The sequence below is a fragment of the Phalacrocorax carbo genome, chromosome 1, assembly GCF_963921805.1.
Source record: "Phalacrocorax carbo chromosome 1, bPhaCar2.1, whole genome shotgun sequence".
NCBI classification, from domain to species: Eukaryota; Metazoa; Chordata; class Aves; order Suliformes; family Phalacrocoracidae; genus Phalacrocorax; species Phalacrocorax carbo.
In genome coordinates this window covers 12,614,970-12,642,100 of record NC_087513.1, presented here as the reverse complement: position 1 = coordinate 12,642,100, position 27,131 = coordinate 12,614,970, and the positions used below count along the sequence as shown (strand labels likewise).

Here is a 27,131-nt window from a genome sequence, read left to right as displayed (position 1 = left end):
TGTATTTTTTCAGATACATTGTTGATATTTTTCTGTGAAATTATTGTTTTGGTGTAAGAAAGAGCAAATAAGTATTAACACAAAGCACTAAGCAACATTTTTTGCAGTGGGTAAAGCAGGAAGAAAAGCAGAAGCAGCAGGATGCTAGCAGTGAGATAAATTATTTGGATTTGTGAATTCTGGAATTCATTTCTGTAACTAAATTTGCCTATAGCTATTTTAAAGGCATAGTAAAATATTTCTAAATAAATAAATAAAAATACCTGTATTCCATGTAAATCAATAGCATATATGATTGCTAATCTGTAGTTTCATAAACCATTTAAAATATATTACACATTGTTTTTGCAAACAGGTGTGTCAAAGTTTGAAGACCCGCCCAGATTTCTTATTTCAGCCTTTTCCAATCTTCCTATTAGTATTTTGCTTTCAGACTACAAATAAATATTTCTAAATGTGAATTATTAATTAAGAAAATTGATCAGCATACTGAAAATGAAAGCTTTTTTGTCTGTCTTTTTTTTTTCAGTTTCAACTTTGCTAAATGTGATTCTCGTTTTGCACAATGCTGAACATTCCTGTGCTGGCTGATCATGACCCATCTGCATTATGTAACTGTCAAAAGCTGTCTTGGCCTTGGATCATGTTGAAAGCAACTATTGTACAGAGGGTCGCTTGCCATTTTAATGTAATTGTCCAGAGAATGTCCTAGTTCACATTTAAATGACTCTATGATACAAAATTTCTCCCAGCATTCAATCAGGCTTTTGTCTTGCTCTGAATAGATCCTATTAAAAAGCAGAAATGTATGAATAGAGAGATACCCCACTGCCTGCTTCAACCCACTAGAAGCTGTAACATGCTTGTGAATAAACAATGTATGTACATGTATAAAGAGGAAGTTAAAATAAAAAAAGTTTGGTGTGAAAAATAACATTTATATTTGGATAGGCTAGGCTGGTGTGGCCAAGTCGGTGCTGTAGCACCTATTCCTGAGAAAACTGCTATGTTTCTATGATACCTTTATTGTTCCTCGCCCCTGAAATCTGGGTTATTTGCTCTCTTATTATGTTATTAAATAGGGCATAGCAAGCAGTGGACACTAGCAGAGGGTGTCTGGGTCACACAGACACTTTCAAACTGCACTGAGGAGCCAGCAGAGCTGGGGAGCCAACTCTGCGGTTTAGGCAAGGTACTGCAGTATGCCTGGCCTTACAAGCCCTCCTTGAAGCACAGTAAACGCAAAGAGTTTTTCATGCATGGCTCTGCTAGCTCAGAAACTGCCATGCCCCTGACCACTGCGCAGTGTGGGCATTCCCTGCGTAAAATCAACTCGCTGTCAGTGCTGTCACACAAACTGCTACAGTGTCCTTTGTCTCTGTAATCTCCATGGTCAAGTCACATATTCACATCACATGTTCACCCATGATGCCATAACTGGAAAGCACCATCTGTTCTCTCCCCAGTTCTCTTTGTCATATTTATCAGTTAAATATATTCTATCCTGTTTAGATATCAGATGAGAGACTGAAGAGTCAGACTACTCTGTGCAATAACTACAGAGGTGACTTTTTAATGCCAAGACCAGCTTCTTTTTTCTGAAGATCAGAAACTTCAATAAGAATCAAAATTCAGCAGCCAGATCCAGTAAAAGGCTTGGTAAACCCGGTAGATGGACCCGTACCGCATACTCACATGCCCATACTTTTCTTTCCAGCAGCTTTTAGATGACTTTTAATCAGTAACATAAATCAGGCTTTGAGCTGTAACTGTAAGGCCTAGCAGCCATTAGGCTAGCAATGAGCTAAAAAGGAGTTCAAAGGAACATGAAAGTTGCCAGGTATCTCCACCATGTTTCATAATGAATTAAAAGGTTCCTTTTATTCAAATTACAGAAATCTGTATCACAGCTATCAGTGGCAAGTCACACAGCTTTAATTTAACTAAAGGACAATTGTGCTGTTTTGAGAATCCACTTCACTTGTGGGATCTTTCACAAGATCACACTGAGGCAATTTGTCATCTCTGATTAGAAAAGATTTGCTAGAGCTCATTCCTAAATTATTTTATCATTGGTATACTGACGTTAAGGAAGTATAAATACCAGATTATCTAGTTTGATTTTCCATCTATCACCGACCCTTAAATTATGCACTTGTTATTTGAGAGAGGAAGTTTCAACCGTCTCCTCAGTGCATTGCCCGGCATGAGGCGACTGCTCTGAACCCCCGCCTTCGTCTCAGTACAGCACAGACGCGCCATGCTGTCGGAAGGGACTGTCCAAGTCGCTGCCAGACATGGTGCAGCCAAGCTCCTTCTGTCGCTGCTCACGTGCCTCATCCTTTTTATTAGCGAATTTTCCCTGGGCATTTTTTATGATGATTTATACATTGACTGCAGATTGTCAACTTCCTTTTTTTGGTGCGTCCACACTAGGTCTGTAAGTAGTACTTCAATATTGGCCTCATTAAAACTTCAAGAAGAGGTAAAATTGCCTCCTCATACACTTATTCTTTGTTTAGCCGTATAAACATCTTCCCCCTGCCAGTGTCCAGTAATAGAGTCATTCTAGGTCACTCTCTATAACTGCCTCAGCATCATCATTACTTAATGTTTTGTTGGCCTGTGTGTCATATGCAAGTTTGATCAGATATGGTATGATAATTAATTCAAAGTTATCAAACACAGTGTTGAACAAAACAGAAACGTGTCCTGTTTTCTGCAGAACCCTTCTACAAAGGTTAAAATCTGGACATAATATTTACATAAATGTCACAAATGACAAAAATACATATCTATATAAAGATACAAAATTCTATGTATATCTTTAAAAAATCCTCCAGCTTACTTCTCATAAATCCCTCTAAGGTCTGAATCATGGATAAAGCATATTGCTACATTTTCAATCTGAATGTCATGGAATACTTAGTCAAAAACCTTACAGGTTTTCATAAAAAAATAAACATTTATTTTTGGAAAATAAAATTCAGTAAAATGTTGATCGGAAATTATTTTATTCCTACCTTTTAATTCATAAGGAAGTGAATTGTATATCTGTTTTCTGTTACCCTGTCTCAGGCTGACCAGCCTACTGGAGCAGGGCATATCTCAGCAGCACTATTTCAATGTTAATATCGTACTTATTTTTTATAATATTTCTGTATGCATAAACTCCTTACTACTTTTTAATAAATAATACAATAACATCAGATCCATTTTTGTAGGAACAGAAACTTGTTGTAGGAACCTAGTCTTTATACATTACTTGAACATACATCAGAATACCTCTGGAAGTGATACAATACAGCCCAAACTCGTGCCAACTTTGCCTGGCAAAACCAAAGGTTGTGATGGGACTTACTCTTACTTTGCTCCAATATGCAATGGAAGCTTAGACCAGTGAGAGAGAAGGCTTATTTAAGGTGAAGGAAACCTACCAAATGGATCCGTTTAGAACGTATGCGAATGTTAGATGGTTTTTGGTTGGTTGTGTTTTGTTTTTGCAAAAATGGAATTTGTGGATCCCAAACTGTTTTGCTCACTATCTATCTGGTTTCAGTCCAAGGCAAAGTTCTGGGGGAAAACTGCCCATTGCTTGCCGGTCTGCTCTGAAACCGGAGCTCGGGCTCCCTCCCAGCCCACGCAGCCTGCCTTGCCACACCCCGGGGAAGGGCAGCTCTTGAGTCACGCCATAAGGCACGCTACCATGACGCATTGAAACCATTGCCGCATCGAAACCATTGCCGCATCTTCCTTTTTTTCAAGGCTTTCTGCCCTGCAGACAACGACCCATTCTGTGTGCCAGCCCCGTACCTGCTTGTACCTCCATTTGTGATCAGCTCCCGATTACTGTATCTGTGGTACTGTATTACTCTGTGCCAGCTGGAGCTCACTGCTTGTCTGGACTTCGCAGCTTGCCTCTGGCTTCTCTGACCCTAGCTGCAGTACTTTGCTTTTAGAGTGCCCCAGATCTTCTTCTGATCCTAATTCTTGTTTGCAACTTGGTCCTACTAACTTAGGGGATAGTTTGACTTCTGACTCCCTTGCCTCTGTTTCCATTTTCAGCTTTTTTAAGCAGCAAAGTCCCTTGCGGACCACTTCGTGCTGCTGACCTGGATTGCCTGACCTTGGACTGAGTTTCTGTTAAAGCTCTAATCATTAGGGCAATGGTCATTCTGCACACAGCATTAGCATTCTGCAGTAACAAACTGTACTCAGCCTTTCCTGTTTAAATTCCTGACAGCAGTTTCTCATCTAAAAACATTTCCTGTTTTTGTTCCCTTAGACAGTTTTATCAAGACATAGTTTTCTTAATCTGGGTTCCTCAAGTTCTTGCAGCAAAGGCTCACAACTCAGTTTTATAGTGCTGTTTCAGTTAGGGAACTATCTGGATCTTCCAAATGCCTCTCATGAGAGAAGCTGAAAACAGCATCTACTTTCCTGGGAATAAAGCCTAGATACACTAGCCAAAACTCAACATGACGGAATAAACTGCATAGAACAGTCTGCCAGATTATCTAATCAGGTGATCTCATGACACAGACAAGGAAAAATTATTTTTGCATACTGGAGAGGATAAAAAAATTATTTTGTAAAGCAAGGCTTTTATTTCTGCAGTCTTTTAACACTTCCTTCAGCACTGTGGAATCCAAAGTTACAACCAAGTCTTAGAGATATTGATGACAGCATTCTTCTTTCATTGCAGTGGATCCAGGATTTGGTATTAATAATGTTGACAGTATTTAGCTAACATATATTACTTCTATTGCTAACAAATAACAATTTTAACACAAAATATTACTGAAAATATTTTCTTGTTATTTTACAAATAGATTTTATGCCTGTTTCAACATTGCATTTTTATAAAAAAACATTGTGTTACTTGATTTTATTCTGTTAACACAATTGATTTTACAAACTTTATTAAAGAAAAAATCTCCCTCTGTCAGAATCCTCCTCTGGTACATGTGATTGCAGTTTTTTTGTGAGATTTAAACAGCTCAACAAAATACTCCAAGGTGAAATGTCTTAGCTTTCAAAAGGAAGATTATATTCAAAATTAATTTATAATACCAGGCACCATTAGACGTAATGTATTATTCACCTAAACACCATAACGGTATTCAATTCATGATGAAAATTAAAAATTAATAACTTTGCAACCATTGATTTTCTGTATTCTGCACAGATACTGAGAAAAGTGAAGTAATCTATTCGAAGAAAGTAGCAGCCCATCATTACTACAAGGTATAAGGGCATTGGACACGCAACCGAACAACATTCAGTCACAGTAATAGAATCCCAAGGTCTTGTATTAAGCTTTATGTCATCATGCCTGGCAAAGAGACGGAAAGTCCACTTCAATATATATATATTTCAAAGTAGTTTTACTTGGTATTATTGGTCAGTACTCACAGTTATGCAACATTCTAATCTAAACATTCTAATCTAAAATCGAAAGACTACTGTCATAAGCCACATGTAAATGTTTGCAAAAATGAAAAGGTCCACTTGTTAAGAAATTATTTTTTCATTTACATGTAATTTTCCAGAATATCTCATTTAGTATATCATCTTACATAGTTGCTTCACTCACTATACTTTTACAAACCTTGACTAAAGACGTTTATCTTTAATTTAAAAAGACATCAACTTACAATGACCTCGCATTTCAAGAGTAAACATTATACTTTTTGCATAAACACTGATGCTTACTTCCTACAATTCAAAATTGAAACAGTCACTACAAAAATGGTTTACTAAAGCTTTACACAAATAGAATGATATCCACCCTGCAATTTTTGTCGACAACTGCACATGAATATACATATTCATGTATCTAATTTTTACTCATATGAAATAACATTTATAAACACAACACTGAGTGGTTCACAGTGCTGTTTCACACTTACTGTGAAAGAATTTAAATTTATCCATACCTACAAAGGAACAAAAAATAACTGCCCAGACCATGTCCCAAAGAGGCATGTATTTCATAATATTACATGTTTACCTGATTTTTTGTTGTTTATTTTACATGTAATTTGTTTCTACAATAATAAAGGCATAATGTTCTGAAGTTCTAGATTTTGTGCTGGCCTCTTAGCACTATGGAAACAAATGTGTATCTGTGTGTGTGTGTCTCTCTCTCTCTTACAAATTAATATAACCTTTATTAATAGCATGCTCAGTTTTTCAAGGAGTTCTTCTTTTGTTTATTTATACTACAAAGTCCATATCATGATGAGTTCATTTGCAGCTCAAGGCTAGAATGGAGAGTAGATTATATAGTTTCTTTTGCCACAACTATTCAGAAACAAATCTAAGGTAATCATTCAAAAACATGCAGACTGCACAAAAAGAAATCCGCCTTGCTAAACATTTGCTTCAGGCTCTATCATATTCTAGCAGAGGACTTATTGACAGTGTTTTGAACATTAAAATAATCAATTTACAGACTTGCACAACTTGCTGGAAACCTGATCTTTCGGAAAGGTTAACATAATATGAATGAGATGTCAAATTCCCCTCTGCCCCATTGCTGAGCCTCTTCCTAGCAGAACACATGCAGTCCACCTTCAAGGACCTCTGGATTACACTGTATGCATACACAAAGCTGATTCTCCTCCCACATCACTGTAATTAGCACTGCCTTCATTAAAATTAACAGAATCCTCACTGTGTATTTCAGGCCAGCAGTGAGTACTGGGTCATGCCCAGCACTCACTGACTTACATGACATACATCTCCCCTCCCTCCCAACAGCACCATCCTCACACAATACACACCTTGGAACCTCCCAAGGGACTGACATTAATTGCTTACATCCACCTGAACAAGCAGTATTGGTGTCAACATGCTGCACAGTTACAGCTTAATCTATTCAGTATTGTTCAGCTATGGTGTTAGGAAATTTTAAACCTGAACTTGTTTTGTTTCCAATAAAAATTTCATTTTGAATTAAAACATACAAAATCTCTTATTCAGGAAGGCCCATCACAGAGGTGTTGCACATGACATCTGAGGTCTGCCCTGTCATTAGTGACACTGCTGAACAAAGACATTATTATAGCTAATTAACACTTAAAGTATCCACTGCCTATTAATTAATCACACTAACATGAGAAGAGATCAACTTTGGGTATGCGTACAGTGTAATCCACAGGTCCTTGAAGGTGGACTGCACATATTTCACCAAGAGGAGACTCAGCAGTGGGGCAGAGAAGCAGCTGACGTTTAATTCATATCATGGATTTGTATTCGCTAACTACCTTTGATGTCTCTTTTACCATTTGCTCACCTCTTTAAATTTCAAATAGTGTAGTACAGCTTCTTACCATTGGTAATGATTTAGATATGGTGCCACATGGGACGATGACATCGCATGGGAGGACCCTAGTTAACCTGGGAAAAAATGGGCGTTACTAGAATTGTAAAAAATTCAAGAAGCTGGCTAAAGGGAAAACTGCAATATACACACTCTAAAAGTGAAGGAGTAATATGGAAGAAGATGCCTTGCATTGAATCTTGGTAACATCTTGTTTTCTTAGCACAAAAACAAATTAAATATATTAGATAAAATTTTAGCTTAGGCATTGAGTTATAATTATGCATATAGTTACATGCTTCATTCAGAAACTATTTCACTTTGCTCTATTCACTTTTTCAAAGACAGAAATTAAAATTCTTTCCATGATCCTCTATTTATTTCATAACAATTACATTTAATTTCTCATATGTGATTTTGTGTACTGTGTCTAGTTAAAGACGAGAGCAAGTAAGGAGGCTGAATCAGATGATTTAAATTAAAAACTGGAGAACAACAAACTAGAAAGGTGAAGGGTGATAATTATCTGCACACAACACTGTCTATTCCACACCAAACACAAGAAATTTTATCTATTAAGCCGATGCAACAGCAGCTAAAGATAATCTTGCAGAGAAATGAGCCCAAGAGCAGGTGCTGGGGACTCAAAAAGAGGTCATATCAACCAACAGCTATTTGTTGTTAAAGCAAGCAAAACCACAAAATCTAAACAATCCTCTCTCGGGAATGAGGCCGCAAAACAGACACACAGTTTCTGAGCAACCTCCCAGCTTGTCAGATGAAGGGAAAAGCTGTATAATTCTAACTATAGGGATGAAATACACTATTTTATATAACCATACTATTGTGAAGCAACTCGGACCAATGAGTTAGAGCAAACATAATTCCTGACATTCTGGAATAAAATCGATAGATGGTGTACTGCCCAAATATGGGCTATATTTAACTATTTAACTACAGTTTCTTTTACTATGGAGTAGAACATTTTAGGTTATAAGAAAATACTTTTAAGATAGCAGAAGTGAATGTCTGCTCCCACGTACAGATCTATACTAGCTCCGGATGTAGATTCAGGCCTCCACTGCTCTACAACTTCACATCATGTAAGACATTATTTATTGTAAAGCACTGTACTGACAAACTTTGTTTTGAATATTGCGAGTTTCTTGGCCACAATAGTTAGCACGATCATTCTTCAGCCTTCCTGAGCACTGTGAAAAGAGTATGCATTATTCCATGATCCTGAGAACTTCTACTGATGTGAAGTAACTATAGAATATAAACATTAATCACCTGGGCCATTATTCCATAAGTAAACTAAACAGCTGACATTGGTGAATACAATTGAAAAGCTCTTGTTATTTCAAAGCAGACTGCATAAGGAAATAATATTGGTGAATCATATATAACCTGTAACAAGTATTTCCTGTAAAATTAAAAATCAATACAAATTGCCTGCATATTTCAACACAAGTAACATACATGTCAGAGAGAAGATATGCAAGCATGTCTTCAGGACTAGCCCTGTTTTTGATATTGTTGTCTGTGTACAAAAAGGCACACCTTATCCACAGGATTGTAATAGGGAAAAGGTAGTAGAAAAGTCCCTAATTATGAAAGAAAGTGGTTTTAAGATAAACACGGCTAAAAAGAGAAACAGATCTGTTTATGCTGAAAACTAGCTAAATGTGTAAAAAACCCCAGACACTACACAGTTCTGTTTTCCTGCTACAGGGTGATAAAAAGGAAAGGAATTCAGGCCTATTTCATGTTTTATACCTCTGGGTGTAGTGACAGCGTTAAAACGGCAAGGACAGAGACAGAACCATAGCAGACACTCTTAGTTAAAAGTATAAAAATGCGTGTGCTAGACAAGATTAAATGAAACAAAATCCATGGAAAGTTGGAGCGTCCTACTCGCAGTATCTCCATCCTTATAACATCTACATCTCATTATCACTTATTTCCATCCACCCTAATCTCTGTTTACCTCTTTCTTATCCCTTAATCCACACACTTTCACTTGCCAATATCCAAACGACGTGTTCATTCTTTATCATTCTTTATCCTTTATTTCTAAACCAGAAAACTACCCCTAAGCTTACTGATCTTCCTCTCCCCTCACTCCATTCCCTCCCAAGTAGCAGTCTACATCACTATGTCTGCCACTTTGTCCCAGGAGACGCCAGGTACCCTAAAACAAGACTAGGCTCCCATATGTGAGCTGAACTGTTTTGTAAAAGCTCTTATCCCATGGTACCAGTGTGGGAGTCTGCACAAGAGAACATCAAATGGACTGTGTACACGAACCATGCAGGAGGGTGAATGGCTGGTGGCAGAGCAGCGAGTCGCACCTCTCAGCTGCCACCAGCCATGCTCCATAGCGGCAGCACGATGAAGACGGCCAAATAAAGTGTCTCAGGGGTCTTATGAAGCATTAAGAGTTGATGTTGTTTGGGGTTCCTTTAAGAAAGGATTTTATACCATACTTTGCTAGTGTTAAGTGCATGCTTACCAACCAGAAAATGTTAAAATTATTTAAATCACAGTTTAATTGAGCGCTTTCTACTTCATTTTATAGCATTATGGTTTATTCAGCATCAGCATTCAAAGACCCCTGTAAAGAAGAAAAATCCAACATGTCCAATAAAAATTGAACATTTGATACACTTTTCCTTCAAGATTAAGTATTACAGGAAAAAACTTTTAATTTAGAAAGTATAGTAATAGCTGAGTCTAACTTAAAGTATTCATACTCAAATGCTAAAACATCTCCTGTATCATAAAACCCTGCTCTTTTTGAGCTCATGCTGGGGGCAGAAATTCTTGACATCCCATAGAAACCAAATGTCCTGAAGACTCCCTGAGGAAGACGAACCTTAATTTAACAATTTGCCTCGTAGATCCTTGTGTCATGTGACATTTTGACTGAAACTTTTCCTGAGACTCACAAAGTGTTATCTCCTGTCCAGGCTGTTCATCTAATAAATTCTGAGAAATGTACTGTTTCAAAGTGACTGTGCTTACATCCATTGCTCTCTCACCCCCTTCCACCCCCCCCAACTTGTAAAGTCACGCAGAAGCTCAGCTAATCCTGCTTTGAGCAGGAGGTTGGACCAGGTGAACCTCTGAGGTCTCTTCCAACCCAATTTTTTGCCATTCTTTTGTAAGGTACTAGGATCTTGCTTTTGGAATCCAAACAGCTCAACAGGGGGAAAGAGTTGGAGACTGTGCATGTAGTTTTCTTAGGGTTTTATGTTGAAGAACAGGCAACAACCCACGGATAGGACATGGATATGCAGGCAGCCCGACACTTGAGCTCTGGGAGGGCATGCCAGCGACACGACGAGAAAGTTGACTGAGTAGTCTTGAGCCGCGGGGTGGGATCACGTCGCCCGGCTTTCCTTTCATAGGGGAAAAAACACCGCTGCCCCGCGAGTCTCGGGAGGGCAGAGAGCCCCGCTGCGGCCCCGGGTCCCCTCCCGGCACCCCGCTCCTGAGCGGACGATCGCCCGCAGCCGCCAGCCCCAGCGCCGCGGGAGGAGCCGGACCCGAGGCCCTCTGAAAGACCGCGGCAGGGGGCGAGCACAGGGCGGGCGGGGGCGGCGAGGGATGAGCACCGGGCGTACCGGGGCGGCGAAGAGGAGCGAGCATCGGGAGAGCGGGGGCGGCGAAGGGGAGTGGCTGGGACGAGCACCGGGCGGGCGGGGGCGGCGAGCGGGAGCGGCTGGGGGCGAGCACCGGGATGGCGGCCGCTCGGTGGGGCCGTGACTGAAGCGGACGCTCCTCCCCGCCGGCCGCCCTCCCCGCCACGCCCCGGGCGACCTCAGCCCCCGGCACCCGCCCCACCCCGTGATGGGACCTCCCGCACAGGACCGTTTAAATTCGAACCCTCAACAGCTGCCTCCGCGCCACCGGCGGGTGTCCGCGGCTCGCGCGTGATGGCGTCACACAGATACAGCCCGAACCAAGGGAACTATCGCGTGCCCTCCACCGCCCCCTCTCGCGCCCGTTTTTAACCTCATTCGCGTTTCGGTTCCGTTGCGCGCCCCCGCCCCCCCATCAACGGCTCGCTGATGCCGTGCGCACGCGCAGTCGCCCCGCCCTGCCCGCCGTGCACGCGCTCCCCCCCCGCCCCGCTGTCGCCGCCGTGTGGGCGGTGCGCGCGGCCGAGCGCCTCTGGAGGGGCGGGGGCGGTGCCGCGGAAGCGCGAGGGCTTCGGCGGCGGGAGAGGCAACCTCTGGACCGGCAGCGGCCCCCGGTGCGTGTCCCCCGCTAGCATCCCACCGCCGCCAGCGGCCCCCCCCCGCGCCCCCGGGACGCCCTCAGGCCAGCCTCCCCCCCGCCCACCCCCGGTTTTCCTCCTCTTTGCCCGCTTGCGTGTGAGGTAAACTCGGCGCGTGGTGCCTACGCCGCCGTTGCGTTTCAGGTGAGGGAGGGGGAGAAGGAGAAAGAGCGGGGCGGCGCTCGCTCCCCCTCCCTCCTCAGCGCCTCTCCGGCGGCCGCGGGCGCCAGACCCCGCCGCTCCCTCGCGTCTCTCTCCCGGCGGAGCCGAGCAGAGCACCCCCTCCCCACCATGGGGTGCACGCTGAGCGCCGAGGACAAGGCGGCGGTGGAGAGGAGCAAGATGATCGACAGGAACCTGCGGGAGGACGGCGAAAAAGCGGCCAGGGAGGTGAAGCTGCTCCTCCTGGGTAAGGGTTCCCCTCCCCGAGGCGCGGTGCCCCGTCGCCGCCCGGCCCGGCGGGAAGGGCCGCTCGGCAGGCGGCCGCCGAGCCCGCTCGCAGCCGTGTGGCACGACGGGTGGCGGAGGAGAGGGCCCCGCTTCGCGGCTGGCAGGGCGGCGGGACGCCTCCCGCGGGCGGCGTGGCGTGGCGTGGCGTGGCGGGGGGAGCGCCGCCCGGCCCGAGCCGGGGATGTGCTCATGGCACCCGAAGGTTGCCGGGGTGAGGGGAGGCACGGCACCCTGGGCGGGCCGGTGGGCGCCTCGGCCTCCGCCGCGGCTGGGGGGAGGCAGGGCTGCTGTGGGGAGACGGCACGGCGCAGTCGGTTGGGACCCCGCTTCAGGGCGAGCACCAACTTCTATACGAAGGGGATAACACCTCACACTTCTGACGTAGATTCCGTGCACCTCTGCTCAGAGGAAGGAAATTTTCGGTTGGGGGATGTGTGCTCTTAACGTTTGTAGACCCGACCACTACCTGAGCTGTTCCCGTAAGAATAAAGTGCAGAAAGCGTCAAAGGAACACAAGGCAAAGCACTGCTTAACTTTCTGCATTGTTTTATTGTTGTGGGAGTTGCCTATGTTGCTGAAATGGTACAGCGGGAAGTGCAACCTTGATGGGGGTTCTACACCTATAGTATAGTGACTCACATAACATGCTATCGTGTGTTTTATGCGTTTTGCTCACAAGTACTTGAAGCTAGCTGCTTTTGTGTGTTTTAAGTGAAATGATTGCATGTAAAAATAAATAAGATTAAAAAAAAAAAAAAGAAAAAAGGGAGCAAGGTTTTTAATTAGAAATACCTTTGTGCAGGACTAAAATGACCGCACAACTTGCGGAGAGCTGAATGTGGCAAATTTGCATTGTGTTAATGTTGTAGGGAGTTTTGCAGTATATACCATAGAGCTAAACTAGACTGGATCCTTCTAATCAGGAGGTAAAAAGCTGTTGACTTGCAGCTCTCTTCATGCTGTCTTTCTCCTCCCAGAGCTACACTTTCAGGCAAACTTTTTAAACAACTGGCCAATTTGTCACTCTCCTTAACATTGATTTTGCTAGATTCCTCATCTGCAGTGCTCTATTCACTACCAACACTGCCATAGATCTCTTAATTAACTTCTTTTTGTTGCTGAATTCTAAAATAGCTCCAGAAAGGTACAGAAAGGAAAGTGAAGCACTCTCATGTGCAGATAAAGAGATGAAACAAAAGTCCTAAAATGTGCTTATAGATTTAAAATTTTTGCTTGTGAGAGAAACAATTAAAAAAAATTTTTGGTTTATTTTCCAGAAAGTGTTAGGCTTTTGGTTGGTACTGTGCCTAGTCCTGCACTCCTTTGGAATCCTCAGATTGTTGCGTGGAAAGGTTATCCCCTATGGGATCAGCAGCGATAGTTCAGAAGATGTTACCGTCTTTTTGGAAGGTGGCGAAATAATGCTTTATATGTCTTCAGGCAAGGCATTTAAAATTATTTTTTCAGTATTTTTGCTGTTCCGTATGGAACTTCTAGTACACCTGGTTTGGTAGTTGTCTTCATATCTTTCATCGTATTCTGGGGATACAGATGAAGTCCACATCTATAGAAAGACACTTTAAACTTGAGAATGCATTTTGTCACTATTTTCAGTTGTTTAATGCTCTTTTTATAAAACTTAGAAACTCAGAAATGTATACATTTATTTTTAATACAGAAAAGCTTTTGAGGAAAATATTTTTTTTTTTGCTGGAATCTCATAAAATCTTTGGATATGGAACAAACGCTCAATTACATGTGTGTTCTTATAGTGTTCTGAGCTGTAGCTCAGTTGGTTTAATATTTCCCCCTCCCCTATTAAAAAGAGGTGAGAGAAGTAGCAGGCTAACTTCTTTTAGGACCAGTGTTTGAATTGTTATTTAAACAAAAATCACCTAAATGTTTACTGAACTCAGGATGAGGTTTTGTATATACACTCATGGATGTGTTTGTGTATTTCGCATGTCTTGGAATGAAAGTTTTTTCTGTTACTTTTCCTTGCAACTGTGTCAGATGTCTTAAATGTTATGTCAGTGCTTTATCTGATGGCAAAACTATTTAAAGTTACTTCCACTAGAGTCACTTTCTTCTCACTGCTCACTTTCCCATTTGCTTGTTCAGCCCATATGTCATAGTTTATCATTTCCTCAGTTGTACTCCTACATCTATTTATGGGCTTGTTCTGTTAAAAAAGATACTGAAATAAAAGGAAAAGTACAAACTGTGGTCTGCTGCCAGGAAAACACAATGCGTGACAGGCATCTAAAATACCTTGCTTATGTAGAGAAAGAGCATGTAGCTGTATACCTATTGAGCCAATAAGGCAGATTAATTTCAGTACCTATAAAAACTATATTTTTGTGTGGTGATTAGAGAATCCTACTGAAGCTTGAGCTAGAATGCTCAGTTGAGGGAAGATGTGTTTATAAAATCAGTCTATTTCTAGCCTTTAAATTTAATTTGTTCCATTATACGCTTTTCTAAAGTTTTTTTCAAAAACAGGAAATTGGAGTGATTTAATTAAGAGATAGATGTGACATTGCTGGACTTAAACCATGGCTTTGTGAACAATATAATTGATCCATGTTAGATTTATATTTGGTTGTCCTGTCTCTAGGAAGAAGCAAACATTTAAACTGTGCCTGGATTATCTAACTTCTTTCGTCATATCTGTAAATTGGTGCATGATTCTGTACAAATTTGACTACGGGTCATTTGGAGTAAAAATACAGGATTCTGAACATTATCCATGTATAAGATTATTTTAACCTTACAGTTCTATGCACTTCAGTGTGCTATCCCAACAGGAGGAGAGTCTTTTCTGGAAAATTTGAAAGCTACCCTCATTATTAGAAGTAAGCTGAATTTGAGCATGTAGTTTGTAAGCCAAATGGAAAATGCTTGTTTACACATGGACTTTGGTGATTTTATTTTTTAAAATCATTAAATAAACTTCTTTCACTTAAAATTCCTTTCCATCAATGTGTGACAAAGAAATACTTAAATTTCATGAAAATGCAAGTGCAGTCTGGTATATTGTCCAACACTAAATAATTAACATAAGTACTTCTCCTTAAGCACTTCAGTATTTGTGTCAATTTGACAGTTCCTAAACTTCTGTTTCCTAATTGTTTGAGGTAATGTTTTGTTCTTTTCTGTTGTTAGTTTCTTATAGATAAGCTCATATACTTAGTGTGAGTGATGTTTTTGAAAAACAGTGCATATTTTAGCTGGCTTCCAAGTAGAAAAAGCAGTAGATCAAGTTGTTTTTCTCTTCCATGGTTCCTAATCTTAACTTTTACTGCTCAATAAATAAAAATTCCAGTGATGCTTGCAGAATGAATGTAATTCTACTCATGTTGGGAGGTGGTAGTTCTGTGTGACTGATCTGTGTGCTGCATTAATATACATGTGATCCAGATCAGGTGTGGATTTGCAAGTACATTTCTGTTGAATTAGCTAAAGCACATAAGACTGAATTCATGCCAGCTGCAGGAGAACAGGCAGTACCTCATTTAGTAGAAAGCCTTCTGGTATGAGGTTAACTCATCAGGTTTCACGAATATGTTCAAACTGGCATCATGAGTTTATAGGATTAGCACTTTGTCTTGTGGATTATCTCATTCTTCGCCTAATATAGGAAATTCAGCATTCAGGTTCTTAGTATCTTGAATGCAAAAGGCAATAGATATGTCTTAAATGTTCTTTAGCAGTGGATCCTGGGATTCAGGAGGTCACAGACCATGTGTTTGACAACCGTACTTATCTGTCTTCTTTCTGGATAATCATGTTCACAGATTTAACTTCAATGGATACCTTTAAACTCATAGAATTGTAGAGTCATTTAGGTTGGAGAAGACCTTTAAGGTCTTCAAGTCCAGCTGTTAAGCTAGCACTGCCAAGTCCAACTCTAATCCATGTCCCCAAGCATGACATCTACACATGTTTTAAATACCTCCAGGGATGGAGACTTCACCACCTCCCTGGGCAGCCTGTTCCAGCACTTGTCAACCCTTTCAGTGAAGAAATCTTTCCTACTATCCAATCTAAACCTCCCTTGGCACAACTTGAGGCCATTTCCTCTCATCCTATCACTTGTTACTTGAGAGAAGAGACCACCATCCACCTCGCTACAACCTCCTTTCAGGTAGCTGTAGAGAGCGATAAGGTCTCCCCTCAGCCTCCTCTTCTCCACACTAAACAAGCCCAATTCCCTCAGCTGCTCCTCATAGGACTTGTGCTCCAGACCCTTCACCAGCTTCGTTGCCCTTCTCTGGACACGCTCCAGCCCCTCAATGTCCTTCTTGTAGTGAGGGGCCCAAAACTGCACACAGTACTCGAGGTGCGGCCTCACCAGTGCCGAGTACAGGGGCACCATCACCTCCCTGCTCCTGCTGGCCACACTATTGCTGATACAAGCCAGGATGCTGTTGGCCTTCTTGGCCACCTGGGCACACTGCTGGCTCCTGTTCAGCCGGCTGTCAGCCAACACCCCCAGGTCCTTCTCCACCAGGCAGCTTTCTAGCCACTCTTCCGCAAGCCTGTAGTGTTTCCTGGGGTTGTTGTGCCCCAGGTGCAGGACCTGGCTCTGTCGGTCATGAGTATGAGATTTAACAAGGCCAAGTGCCATTTTTCTATTCCCAAATAGGTCCTTGTGATTCATACCAAACATTGGCATCTTGAATTCTTAAAAGACAGGTGTTTTTTAATTTAAGACTGAGTATTCTTCGTGTTCCTTAAGGCAGTAACAAGAGCAATTCTGTGTTGTTGTTCTTGTAAATCTTCACATCTCGGGCATCTTTTCTGGCTGCTTTTCTTTTCTTACAGACCTCCATCCTTTGCTCTGCTCAATCAACTGCCTCTGCATGCTCAGTCTTTTCAACAGCATGATCCTTGCAGTCTTTGGCAATACCTGCCTTCCTCCAGGCCTGACTGCACATTGGACTAAAAAAAAAATATATATACACACACACTGTTTGTACCATTACTTCTCTTGCCTTTCCTCCAGAGTATTCTCTTTCTTCACACTTGCAGACAAAAAAGACTTTAGAAGGCTGAATTTATGGGAGCTCTCAGAAAAGCCTTATTCTCACAACAAGCATTGCATATTTCAGAGACATTGACCTCATCTTTGTAAGTTATACCAGTCTAGTCTAAAACATTTCTGACAAAATATTTCCTGTCTCGCTGTGAGACAACTATCTATTTATAGATATTTACAAAGTTCACCTCTTACTTAAAAGCTGTTTTGTGATACCTAAAAAGTGTTTATGTTTGGAGGATTTTTTTTTAGGTTGGTTGGGTTTTTTTTTTTCTTGTTGGTCTTGTGTCTGTTGTATTGTTGTCCCCGTCCTGCCCCCCCCTCCCCCCCAACTTTCTGCCTGTCTGCTTAGATTTAGTGGGAGTTCTGAACTAGGAACTCTCTTGTATTTTAATATGGTACAGTTGGACTCTGGCAATCAGGATGTTATTTATGTGGACTTTTATATCTGACTTTATAGTTAAGTCAATGAAATCCTCAAGCCTTTGTACTGAACATAACAATTTCAAAGAACAAAGTCAAAATTACTAGATTGGCACAGTGTAATAATCCCCCTTGCTTTGTGAAAGAGGCTCATGGATGTACAGAAAACACAGTCATTCAGTCATGGTTGTGTTTGGATAATTGCAGTTTGGGTTCTTTTATACTTGTCACTTTCTATCTGTTGGTATAATAATTTACAATATTATAGGATTGGTCTTTAATGTGCATATAGACTTTACTAAAATACAAATTATCTTTAGTGATTTCAGGTCATCTGTTACACTACTATTTTAAATCTTGATTTTGGAAGTTTCTTCATAAAGTTACCATTTATGATTGTATCATGATTTTAATTCTTTAACAGTCTTAGGAAAAAATTTACTTAAGTACATGTAGCTTTAGAAGAGGCTAAAGAGAAACTATACGATTTGTACTACATCATGGTACCAGTTATGGTGACTTTGGTTTTTTTTGTCTTTTGATTAAAAAATACAGTTACAGATATATAAAAATCACTTTAACTTATCTTTTGCATTAGGCATTAAGGCTTTTTTATATTATATTTTAAGGGTTAGAAACATTTTAAGCTAAAAAAATTATTTTTCTTCAAACTGTTTTTTAAAACCAATGTAATGCTTCCCACCTCCTGAATTAGAGACCAAAAAGGCTCTGGTGAGGTACTTTTTGGTAAGCTGTTTGCTCCCATCATCAGTGGTGCCTCAAGACTGCACATAAGTTCTGTAATACAGTGACTTAATTACTTTCTTCCTACTTTTTCTGGCAGTACAGTTTATTGTATCATCATTGTGCTGATACAACAGCTTACTTCAGTCCTATAGATTATATTACTGAAATTATAATGTATTTAAGCTAACCTCCTTTTGTGAAGTTATTTTTAACTCACTTCAGAACTAAAGTCTACAGTATTATAGCTCCTTGCATAGTTGTGGTGGCACAACTTGCACTTTGGCTTTGTCCTGTAGAGAGTTAGACTGTGCTGATTTATGTAATTGTATCGCCAAAGTGAATTGTTCTTTTGCTGCCACATTTTACCCTTTAGTTGTTTTGGTCCGCTGAGAATGAATAATTGAGTAGTCAGGACATCCTAAAGTCTGGCTAAATATTTTGAAATCAAGCTGTGAGTTTGGCTTCAGAGAGCATGAAATTCTAAAGTCAGTTTTGCTGTTGAGTTTAATGGATGTCTGCATCTGAATTATCAAGTCAGCTGAACTGACTTGATAATTAGCTATTAAAAGTTTTTTTTTCTAAGGTATGTATAGTAGAACCTGTATTGATGAAAACTTGGTATTCTGAGGTTGAGTCTTAGTCATTGTCCAGCTTTACTGAAGTCAGCTGTTCTAGTTATTGTCCTTATTTGCTTAGTGTCCTACTGTTAACTCAGCCTATATGTAAATCACCCATTTGTTATTCTGTAAGTGCAACTTAGTTTGCTTTACCTGAGGGATTCTGTATCCAAAAACTATTTCAGTTGGTAAGGTATATAGAGAGCAGTTGAGAAAATCAGAACTTTGAACTTGAGAGCAAGAAGTTTTGAATGCACTATTCAGAAAAATGCAATTTTTGAAGTGGCTTCTCTTAGTGATATATCTGAGAGAAGGATAATTAAGATACTGAAATTTATTAGATGATTAAGACAGAAGTAAACTTTTTGCTGAGACACTTGTGTACTAGGAATGTATGCTTTTGCAGTAAAAGATTCGAGCTTGCCTCTTCCTAATGCTAAACATATTTTATTGTCCTTGCCCATTGAGTAGGAGCAGACAAGACAAAATAAGATTTTTTTTTTTAAATGAGAATCAGGGTGGGAAACGAAGGAATGATATGATGTTGTAGACTAATTATCCATGTTTGTGACTGCTCGTAACCCTCTTGCAGTGTAGCTATAAGAGCTATTAGAGTTGAGAATTTGGAAGATGTTTCCCATCATCGTGGCTTTGCCCTTGGAATTTGCAAAGCTGTGGAGCCAGCTTCAGAATCTCTGGGATTATCTTATAGCTTGAATATGTAACAGGAGGTAAAGTATCATGTGTCTGTTTATACTGTCCCAGTAAAATGGCCTAAAGATCACCTAGTGTCACAGATAACCCGTATGCATTATTCCTTGATTTGAAAGTATGTTATCTGTTCAGGTCAAACTTTTACTTCCCATTTAATTTTGGTTTAGTTAACGGCTAGGACCTTCCTTGAAAATCATATTTCTGTGTAATGTCTTAAAATTTCTCTTAATATCATTCTTTCAGGATCTCAGGTGTTGGGGGTAATTGACAGAGGGCATTTAAGAACGATTTCTTTAAATACAAGATTTGTTGTTAGACATATGATAGGCAAGTAAATTGCTTTCCTTTCCTGGCTTTGGTAATTGAAGAGTCACTGAAGCTCTGAATAACACAATTTCTTGTATGTTCAGGGATCAACTTAATAAATCAAGTAGCAGTGTTGACATATATCTATATGTTTCAATGGGCACTATGTATTTATATTTAGAGATACATGTAAACTGCAATATTATATGTACCTATATAAATTCATATTGAAATTAGAAAATACTTTATGTAAAGCTACTTATTTAAAGGAATCAACACCATTCAAATATACAGTGCTTCAATTTATGAAATAAACTGTACCTCATTACTTTTTTATATAGGCTTTTTAGAAATGTAGTATTGCATTTGAAGTGCATAATATACTTAGCAAAGGTACCTGATTAAATCTTTAGTGAAATATAGCAGTATCTAGGCAACCAGAATGGACAGGAAGTCTTTACAATCATTGCTCTAAATAGATTGCTTTTAAAGAAGAAATCAATGTACTGTAATGAAAATTCCTGTTGAAGCTGTGAAGCAGGTTTATAATTCTTATATATTCTCAAATTTAATATGGTATGTTTCCTGAAATGAAAATACTGTTGGAATGAAGTGGATACCATCTTCCCTTTGCAGAACTGATAAAATAATTTCTTGCATGCAACTCTATGTTGAGTTTTTTACATGGGTGTAGCTGTTGTAGCTGTTTGGCTCATATTATGAGTTGTTACCCATCCTGATCGTAAGGACATTCTGAATCTCTGGGGTTTTTTTAATAGTTTCCAGTAAAACTCAAGAGGTTCTTGCCTACTTTCTAAATCTGTATCGGAATGCTGAAAAGAAGCAGTCTGTGTTGCCTAATAAGCAGTTGAGCCATTCTAGAAGCTCTGTGTTGCTAAAAAGGAGAGTGCTCTTGCAGCATCTGGCTGAATGGTTTTGCCCTCTCCCTGGCACTTCTAAATGCTTAATTCGGTTTTGTGCTGGTTTAGAAGTCAAATGGGCTGTCCTGTTTGGACTTTGTTTGCTGCTAGAGTGGTAAGTTTAACGGATATTTCATAGTGGTCTGGTGAGGACCTGAATAAAAGCACGATGAGGAGCAGAGGGATACTTGCCTTGTGCAAATGGAATACTGGAAATGCATAGCAGCAGGTGGAGGGGAAAATGGGTACAGAAGACGATTCTTTCACTTTCTGCATTTCTGTGTCAGTTTACTGTAGAATTAGATGAGGAATAATGTGAAATTGTGTTCACTTGTGAGTTCCAGTTGATAGATATATCAAACCCTACTCAGAACCCACTTATTGTAAAATCTGGAATAGGAGGTAGTGCCGGTCCCTCTCACAGAGTGTGTTGATTCAGGCACTTGATTGGAAAATGGAGGTCGGAGTTTGTTTTCGTTCCAAGTCCAAGGAGTCTCAGACCTATCTTTCCTTATGCTATTCTAACTTACAGGTTGTATACTTGACTGGGAAGAATCCTCTTGTACCTAGCACTTTGTGAAGAATGCAGGATGGTAGTGCGCAAACAGCATAATGGCCAGCTTAGTGTCCAAACAGAGAAGAGAATGGAGACATTAGTCTCCAGTTAAAACAGTAAAGTTGTACTAATATTATAAACAGAATACAGAGTGAATGTAGTACTGGAATGCAATTTTAAAACTTGCTGTGACTGGAGATAAATGTCTTGCAATAATAAAATTGGAGTAAACAAGCCAATTGTCTTGAGTGTTTATAGGTTTTATTTAATTAAATATTATTTTGAATGCTCTTTGAATTCAGAATCTACCAGTGAGGCACTGTACAAGAGTGGACTGAAAAGAAGCTGCTACCTGTCGTTTAAGTGTTGTCTGTATCCCTGATGTATTAAATATTTCTTGAAGCATTCTGAAAGTGGCTTTCTCAGCTGTATGCAGGTTCAGTTACTGATCCTTAATAAATCCAATAAACTCTTAGCAAAACCATTATATGCTTTCTAAAGCTCTTAAAGATGTTGACAGGGATTCCTTCTAATATGCTTTAGTGCCTCAGTGTTTGCTAGCAAAGGCTGTAATTTAATTCCTAGGTTAGAGACTACTTAGGTTATTTTCTGTCTGCTATTCTGGAACATAGGACCTTTTGGTTAGATTAGATTGGGCTTTGACAACATACTTGTTTGAGGCCCAACAAGCTGCTCTTTATGTAGGTATCTATCTTATTCTTTGCTTCTGGTCTTGTTGGGTGCAGCTGCCTGTTTGAATTGGTTGAAATTTTAATTTACTTCAAAGCTTTCTCAATTTAATTTGAGAGCAATCATTTGCTATTAGTGAAGTTCCATTAGAAACATTAAGAAGTTTTCAGACTTTAAATTTTGAGGAGATTCCCAAATCTTCTGGAGGATAGTAGTGTGGAGGTTGGCCTTTGATACATTTAAATAGTCAACTGATAATCTTACCAAGCTGCTGTCAGCACTGACATGTTAGATAAACCCAGAGCCACAAATGTTTTAGCGGTTGGTAGTGTGGCATATGGTTGTCAGGCAGCAAGCATGATTGCTGTGTAGTTTTCATCTCTAAATGTGCATCCATTCCCTTAATTTCTGGCATAATAAGAGGTTTATTTCCAAACCTTTGAGGCTCAATTTGTCATGGTCCTGCTGGGTTTGGCACCTTACACAAAGGAAGCTATGCCTACATCTTAACTGAGGAAGATACTTCAGATTTTGAAGTACAATGGCACTGTCCCTCTGTAAGGCAATGATACTGTTTTTTTTAAAGAGATCTCATGTACATTCTCAACAGATAGGTCTTTTTAAAGTAGATTCAGTTCCAAGGTACCATATTTCCTTTTGAATGTCTCACAGAATTTCTGAAACATGACACTTGGCATTGTACTGGTGCTCTCCTTTATTGTGAGATGATGAGTCCACAATATGGTTATGGTGTAAGTGATGCACATAATGATAAAAGCATTCCTACTATATAGCAGTAGCTGTACAGGCAGTAATCTGAAACAGTTGGGGAATACAAGAACAGTTTTGAAGAACAGAAACAATTTGTATTCAAAACTGCATGCATTTAAGTGGACATGGTTTAAGTGGTACATAAAATTGCATATAATAAGCAGACTCCTAGGCAGAATTTTTTATCACATGCATCAAATTCTAAGCAAAAAAGATATAAAACTTCTGTCAAAAATATTAAGCATTAATAGAAAATTTGAAGTACTTCTAAAGATAAAGATGTGAATAAAAGTTACCTTAAGGTTTGCAAAATGGAGTTTGTGCTCTGTTCATTTCACAGTAAGCTTTATTTTTTTTAATTCATTGAATTCCAGAGGTTATACTGAATATAAACCCATACTTTTTTGTTGTTTTAATATTAATTAATACAGTCTTTATCACTTGCTTATGCATTCACTATAGTAATAGCCTAGGTATCTAAGAAACTTAAAGCAGTTTATTGGAGGTCTAGACCTGAGTAGACATACAGGACACTAATGTGAGTTAATATGTGATTGTATGTGTTATTTTGCATCAATGGTTTTCTTAAATGATGTTTTATATGGAATTTATTGACTATTTTGTTGTGTACTATTGATTTCAAGCACCTACTAGGAGTAATACTGAAGACCTAGGAAATAATTAGTTGTAATTACTTATTGATAGGGAATTTACCAAAGTGACAGTGGCTTATAGATTTAAATGGTGCTTCTTCTGTAGAACTAAGCCAGTATGCAGCTACTGAAACCCTGAGAATCATCTCAGATTTTTTATCTGAGTCAGCGTCACAGTTTTAGAGTCTGTCACTCCTGTGGTTTCACTAGTGATGTAATCTAGGATTCACACTATTACTACATGGCGAAGTTACTGAAATATTTTCTTCCAAATATTATTCACACAGCTTCATTCTTAACTCATTCAAAGTTTCCTGGCACATTCAAATTCCAGTAGCTACAGAAGTTCCAAGACTAATGCCACCGTATGAGTCCTGTCAATCTTTGATTGACTACATGAAAATAGTTGGGAAGGGGAAAAGGGGAAAACTAAACTCTTGTCATTGGCAGCAGCTACCCCAGAATTAGAAGAAAACAAGATGGTGGTAGATAAGAAGCATAACTGCTGTGTGGCTCCAAAAAGGGGGAGTGGGGACAAAAAAAAAAAAATTTTGCAGGGAGATAGAGTGGTGTGGGTGCTGGTGTCAGAGGACGTTTCATTTAGTGGTCAACCTGTCTAGTGGATGTGTAGCAACAGTTTCCACTGTTTATGGGTTCCTTGTACTGAATTGGTATATTTCAAATATAATAAATATATTAGTAAAAGTGATTAGCAGCTTGCATTCTAATTTAAGTCTCATGCCTGGTAATTTGTCATGAGGTAAGAAATTGAAGACATTATACTTCCAAGCTGTTTGCTTGCCATTTCCTTTTGTAAGAGATTCCTGGCCCTGTAGCAGAAACAGAAGTCAGGGCATTTAGCTTGTGCTGTGACCAGTGTCAGATGAGGAGAAGGCACCATTCATCTTGTGCCTTCTGTGAAATACTAACATCTGCCAGAAGACTGGATAGGAGGGTTGTGCGGAGAGGACTTTACAGTATGAGAACCCAACAATTTATGACCCAATGTGTTTTATTTTAAATTTTGCATGTGTGTCTATGTTTAATTTAATCTGGTGCAAGTCTCCTGTTTTACAGTCTGAAAAGCTGACAAGCATCCATTGAAAGATTTGTATTAATTACTCTTGTCCATACTTGAACTCTCTTCTGGCAACATACAAGACTATTCTACTTGTTTGTGGGTTTAGTTCCTGTCCGACTTAGTTGGTGGTTCAAAGGCAGCCCCATTCTACTCATCAGTTTTTATCTAACTCCTCTTCTCTTAATCTAGGGGTTTTTTTCCTCCACAATATTTAGTCTATGATCTTTTCTGTGTTAGTGTTGTGAGGAGCATATTTGTGCTATTAGGAACTGTACTTCACAGTTGGTTTCTTCCAAAGAGGGATACTGTGAACTTGAAGTTTACATTGCTTTTTTATTTTGGTATTTGATTAGCTTCCTCAGTAAGTGATTAGCAAATGCTTCACAAGTTAGAAAGGTTACTATTAAGATCTCGGCACCTGCAAACAGCAGTTTCTGTGCTTGGGTGCATAAAACATTTGCTCCAGAAATTTGTAGTTCTGGAATGCTTGCCACGTAGGCAGTGTGTGGGATAATAAATCATGAGACACTATGAGTAGTTCAAAGTAACATTTTTGCTGACCTGTTATTTTTAATCGTTATAAAATACTTACTTCAATTCTTTTTAAACACAGACCTGCTCCATTTGGAATGTAAAAGAATATTGAATCTGTATAAAATGATGTTTGCTACAATTTTGTAGTAGTGAGTCACAGGATCATAGAATCATTTAAGTTGGAAAATACCCTTAAGATCATTGAGTCCAACCAAGTCTGTCTTTTTAATATTTTTTAGTAAGTTCTTGAGTAACTGGCCAAATAGTAGCTTGGAAGATTGAATATTGCTTTAGCCATTTCTTAAGTTTATTTGAGCTTTGCTAGCCCTACTCAGTTTGTTCAGAGGTTGATCTGTTAAATGTTTTTTTAATTGTTCTTTTGAACATGAAGATGCTTTGATTTTATTTTTTTTTTGTTTCCAAAGTTGAAAGTTGACTTTGAAAGAAAAATTGTAATACAAATTTAGACCATTATTTAACTGAGCTTTAAATTAACTGCCATGGATGGTGCAGCAGGGTTCATCATAGGCCTGGGTTTATGTGCAAGGTAGGAATTCACCGAGTGCTGTCATAACTCATGCTGGATCTAGGTAAACAACTGCTTTGGATAGCACCAGTACTAGCTGTGGAAGTATTGACATGTGAAGGTAGAGCCTGATTAATAAACTTCGAGGAAAAGACCCTTCAGATTATAGTAGAATCTATTGGGGAGAATGTGCTTCTGCTGTTTCCTCTGTTAAATTGTGCTGATTAAGTTGGACGTGCTTTGCTTCCATGCTTTGTCAGTCTGCATAATGAGGCATAAGGATCTGCCTGCTTTCTGGCAAGCAGGTGTAATAAGAGACTTAGCTGAAGTTATATTCCTACTGAACTATGTGAATAAAAGCTTTAAAATTCTGTGCTTTAAATTGGATTTTCATAGGATGTGTTGTCCTCTTTTTTTTTTTTTTTAGGCAAACATAGAGGATGCAAAATGTGCAAGAGAGAAAAATATTCAGCAGTTATTGAAACTTTCTTTTGTAAAAGTAATGACCTAACAGTTAGCTTAGACTTTCATTTAAAACTAAGCAAAGAAAAACCGCTCATGATTCTTTCAAATTCGGAACTGATACATTGCTATTTTTCTAGTCTGAGCAGAACTGTCTAGTCTTTTTATTAATATTTTTGTTACACATAAATAGTAACTGAGCCAATAAGACTGTTCAGATTATTGGCAGTAGTGAGGCTGAAATTGCATCATTTTCTAGATGACTGAAGAATATACAATCAAGTCTGTCTAAATTTGGGTGGGGTTTGGCTGTGACAGTACAGTTAGCTCTGACACTTGATATGCAGCTGTCACGTGAAATATTTAATACTGCTCGCTCCTGTCTAAAACTTTGTAGAACAGAGTTAGTTGTAATTTTGCTGTATGGACAACTTACTCTGAGATGAGGGAGGAAATTTTGCATATACATCCATCAGAAAATCTGCCTGACCTCTGCATTCAGGAGTGCAAAAATAATGAACCTCCTTTCAGTATGGGACAGTGAGTAAGGTGTAATTTTCTTACATACTTAGTAAAGATTGTTAGGCAGGCTGCAGGCATTTTAGCATGCAGTTAAAGAAAAAACCCAAATCAAACACAACCGTTTCTATTTTCCATTAAATAAAATAGGTAAATGCATCTTCCAGGAACTCACTGCTGATTTTAGGTACTCTGTAAGAAATGACTCAATTATTTTTCATATGTATTATGAGTGTTTGATTATATTACTGAGAGGACTTTTATGAGAATTCTAGGTGTTTGGTACATGTGAATTCTAACACCATAGAGAAGCACATGTATCTAACTCGGGAGAAACGGTAGAAAGTGTATTACAAAATAATTAAATTTCGATACTGTGACTAGCCCTGACTTGGACCTGCTTGGTTTGCCAAGTGTGGCAAATCTTTACCAGAAAGAGCACTTCACAAGGTTATGTATGTTAAATGCTGTAGTAATATTTCTTAAGATCTCTAAAATTGCTGTTGAAT

General features: G+C 39.5%; 1 protein-coding gene across 1 annotated transcript in view; it reads left to right on the top strand.

Moving 5' to 3' along the window:
• Nucleotides 1–11,488: 11,488 nt before the first annotated feature.
• GNAI1 (G protein subunit alpha i1) overlaps nt 11,489–27,131 on the top strand; it is a 36,361-nt gene continuing 20,718 nt past the window's right edge. The window contains exon 1 of the mRNA XM_064444063.1: nt 11,489–12,021. Coding sequence (XP_064300133.1) covers nt 11,904–12,021 — 118 coding nt within the window. The 5' untranslated portion in view covers nt 11,489–11,903. The remainder of the gene's footprint in view (nt 12,022–27,131) is intronic.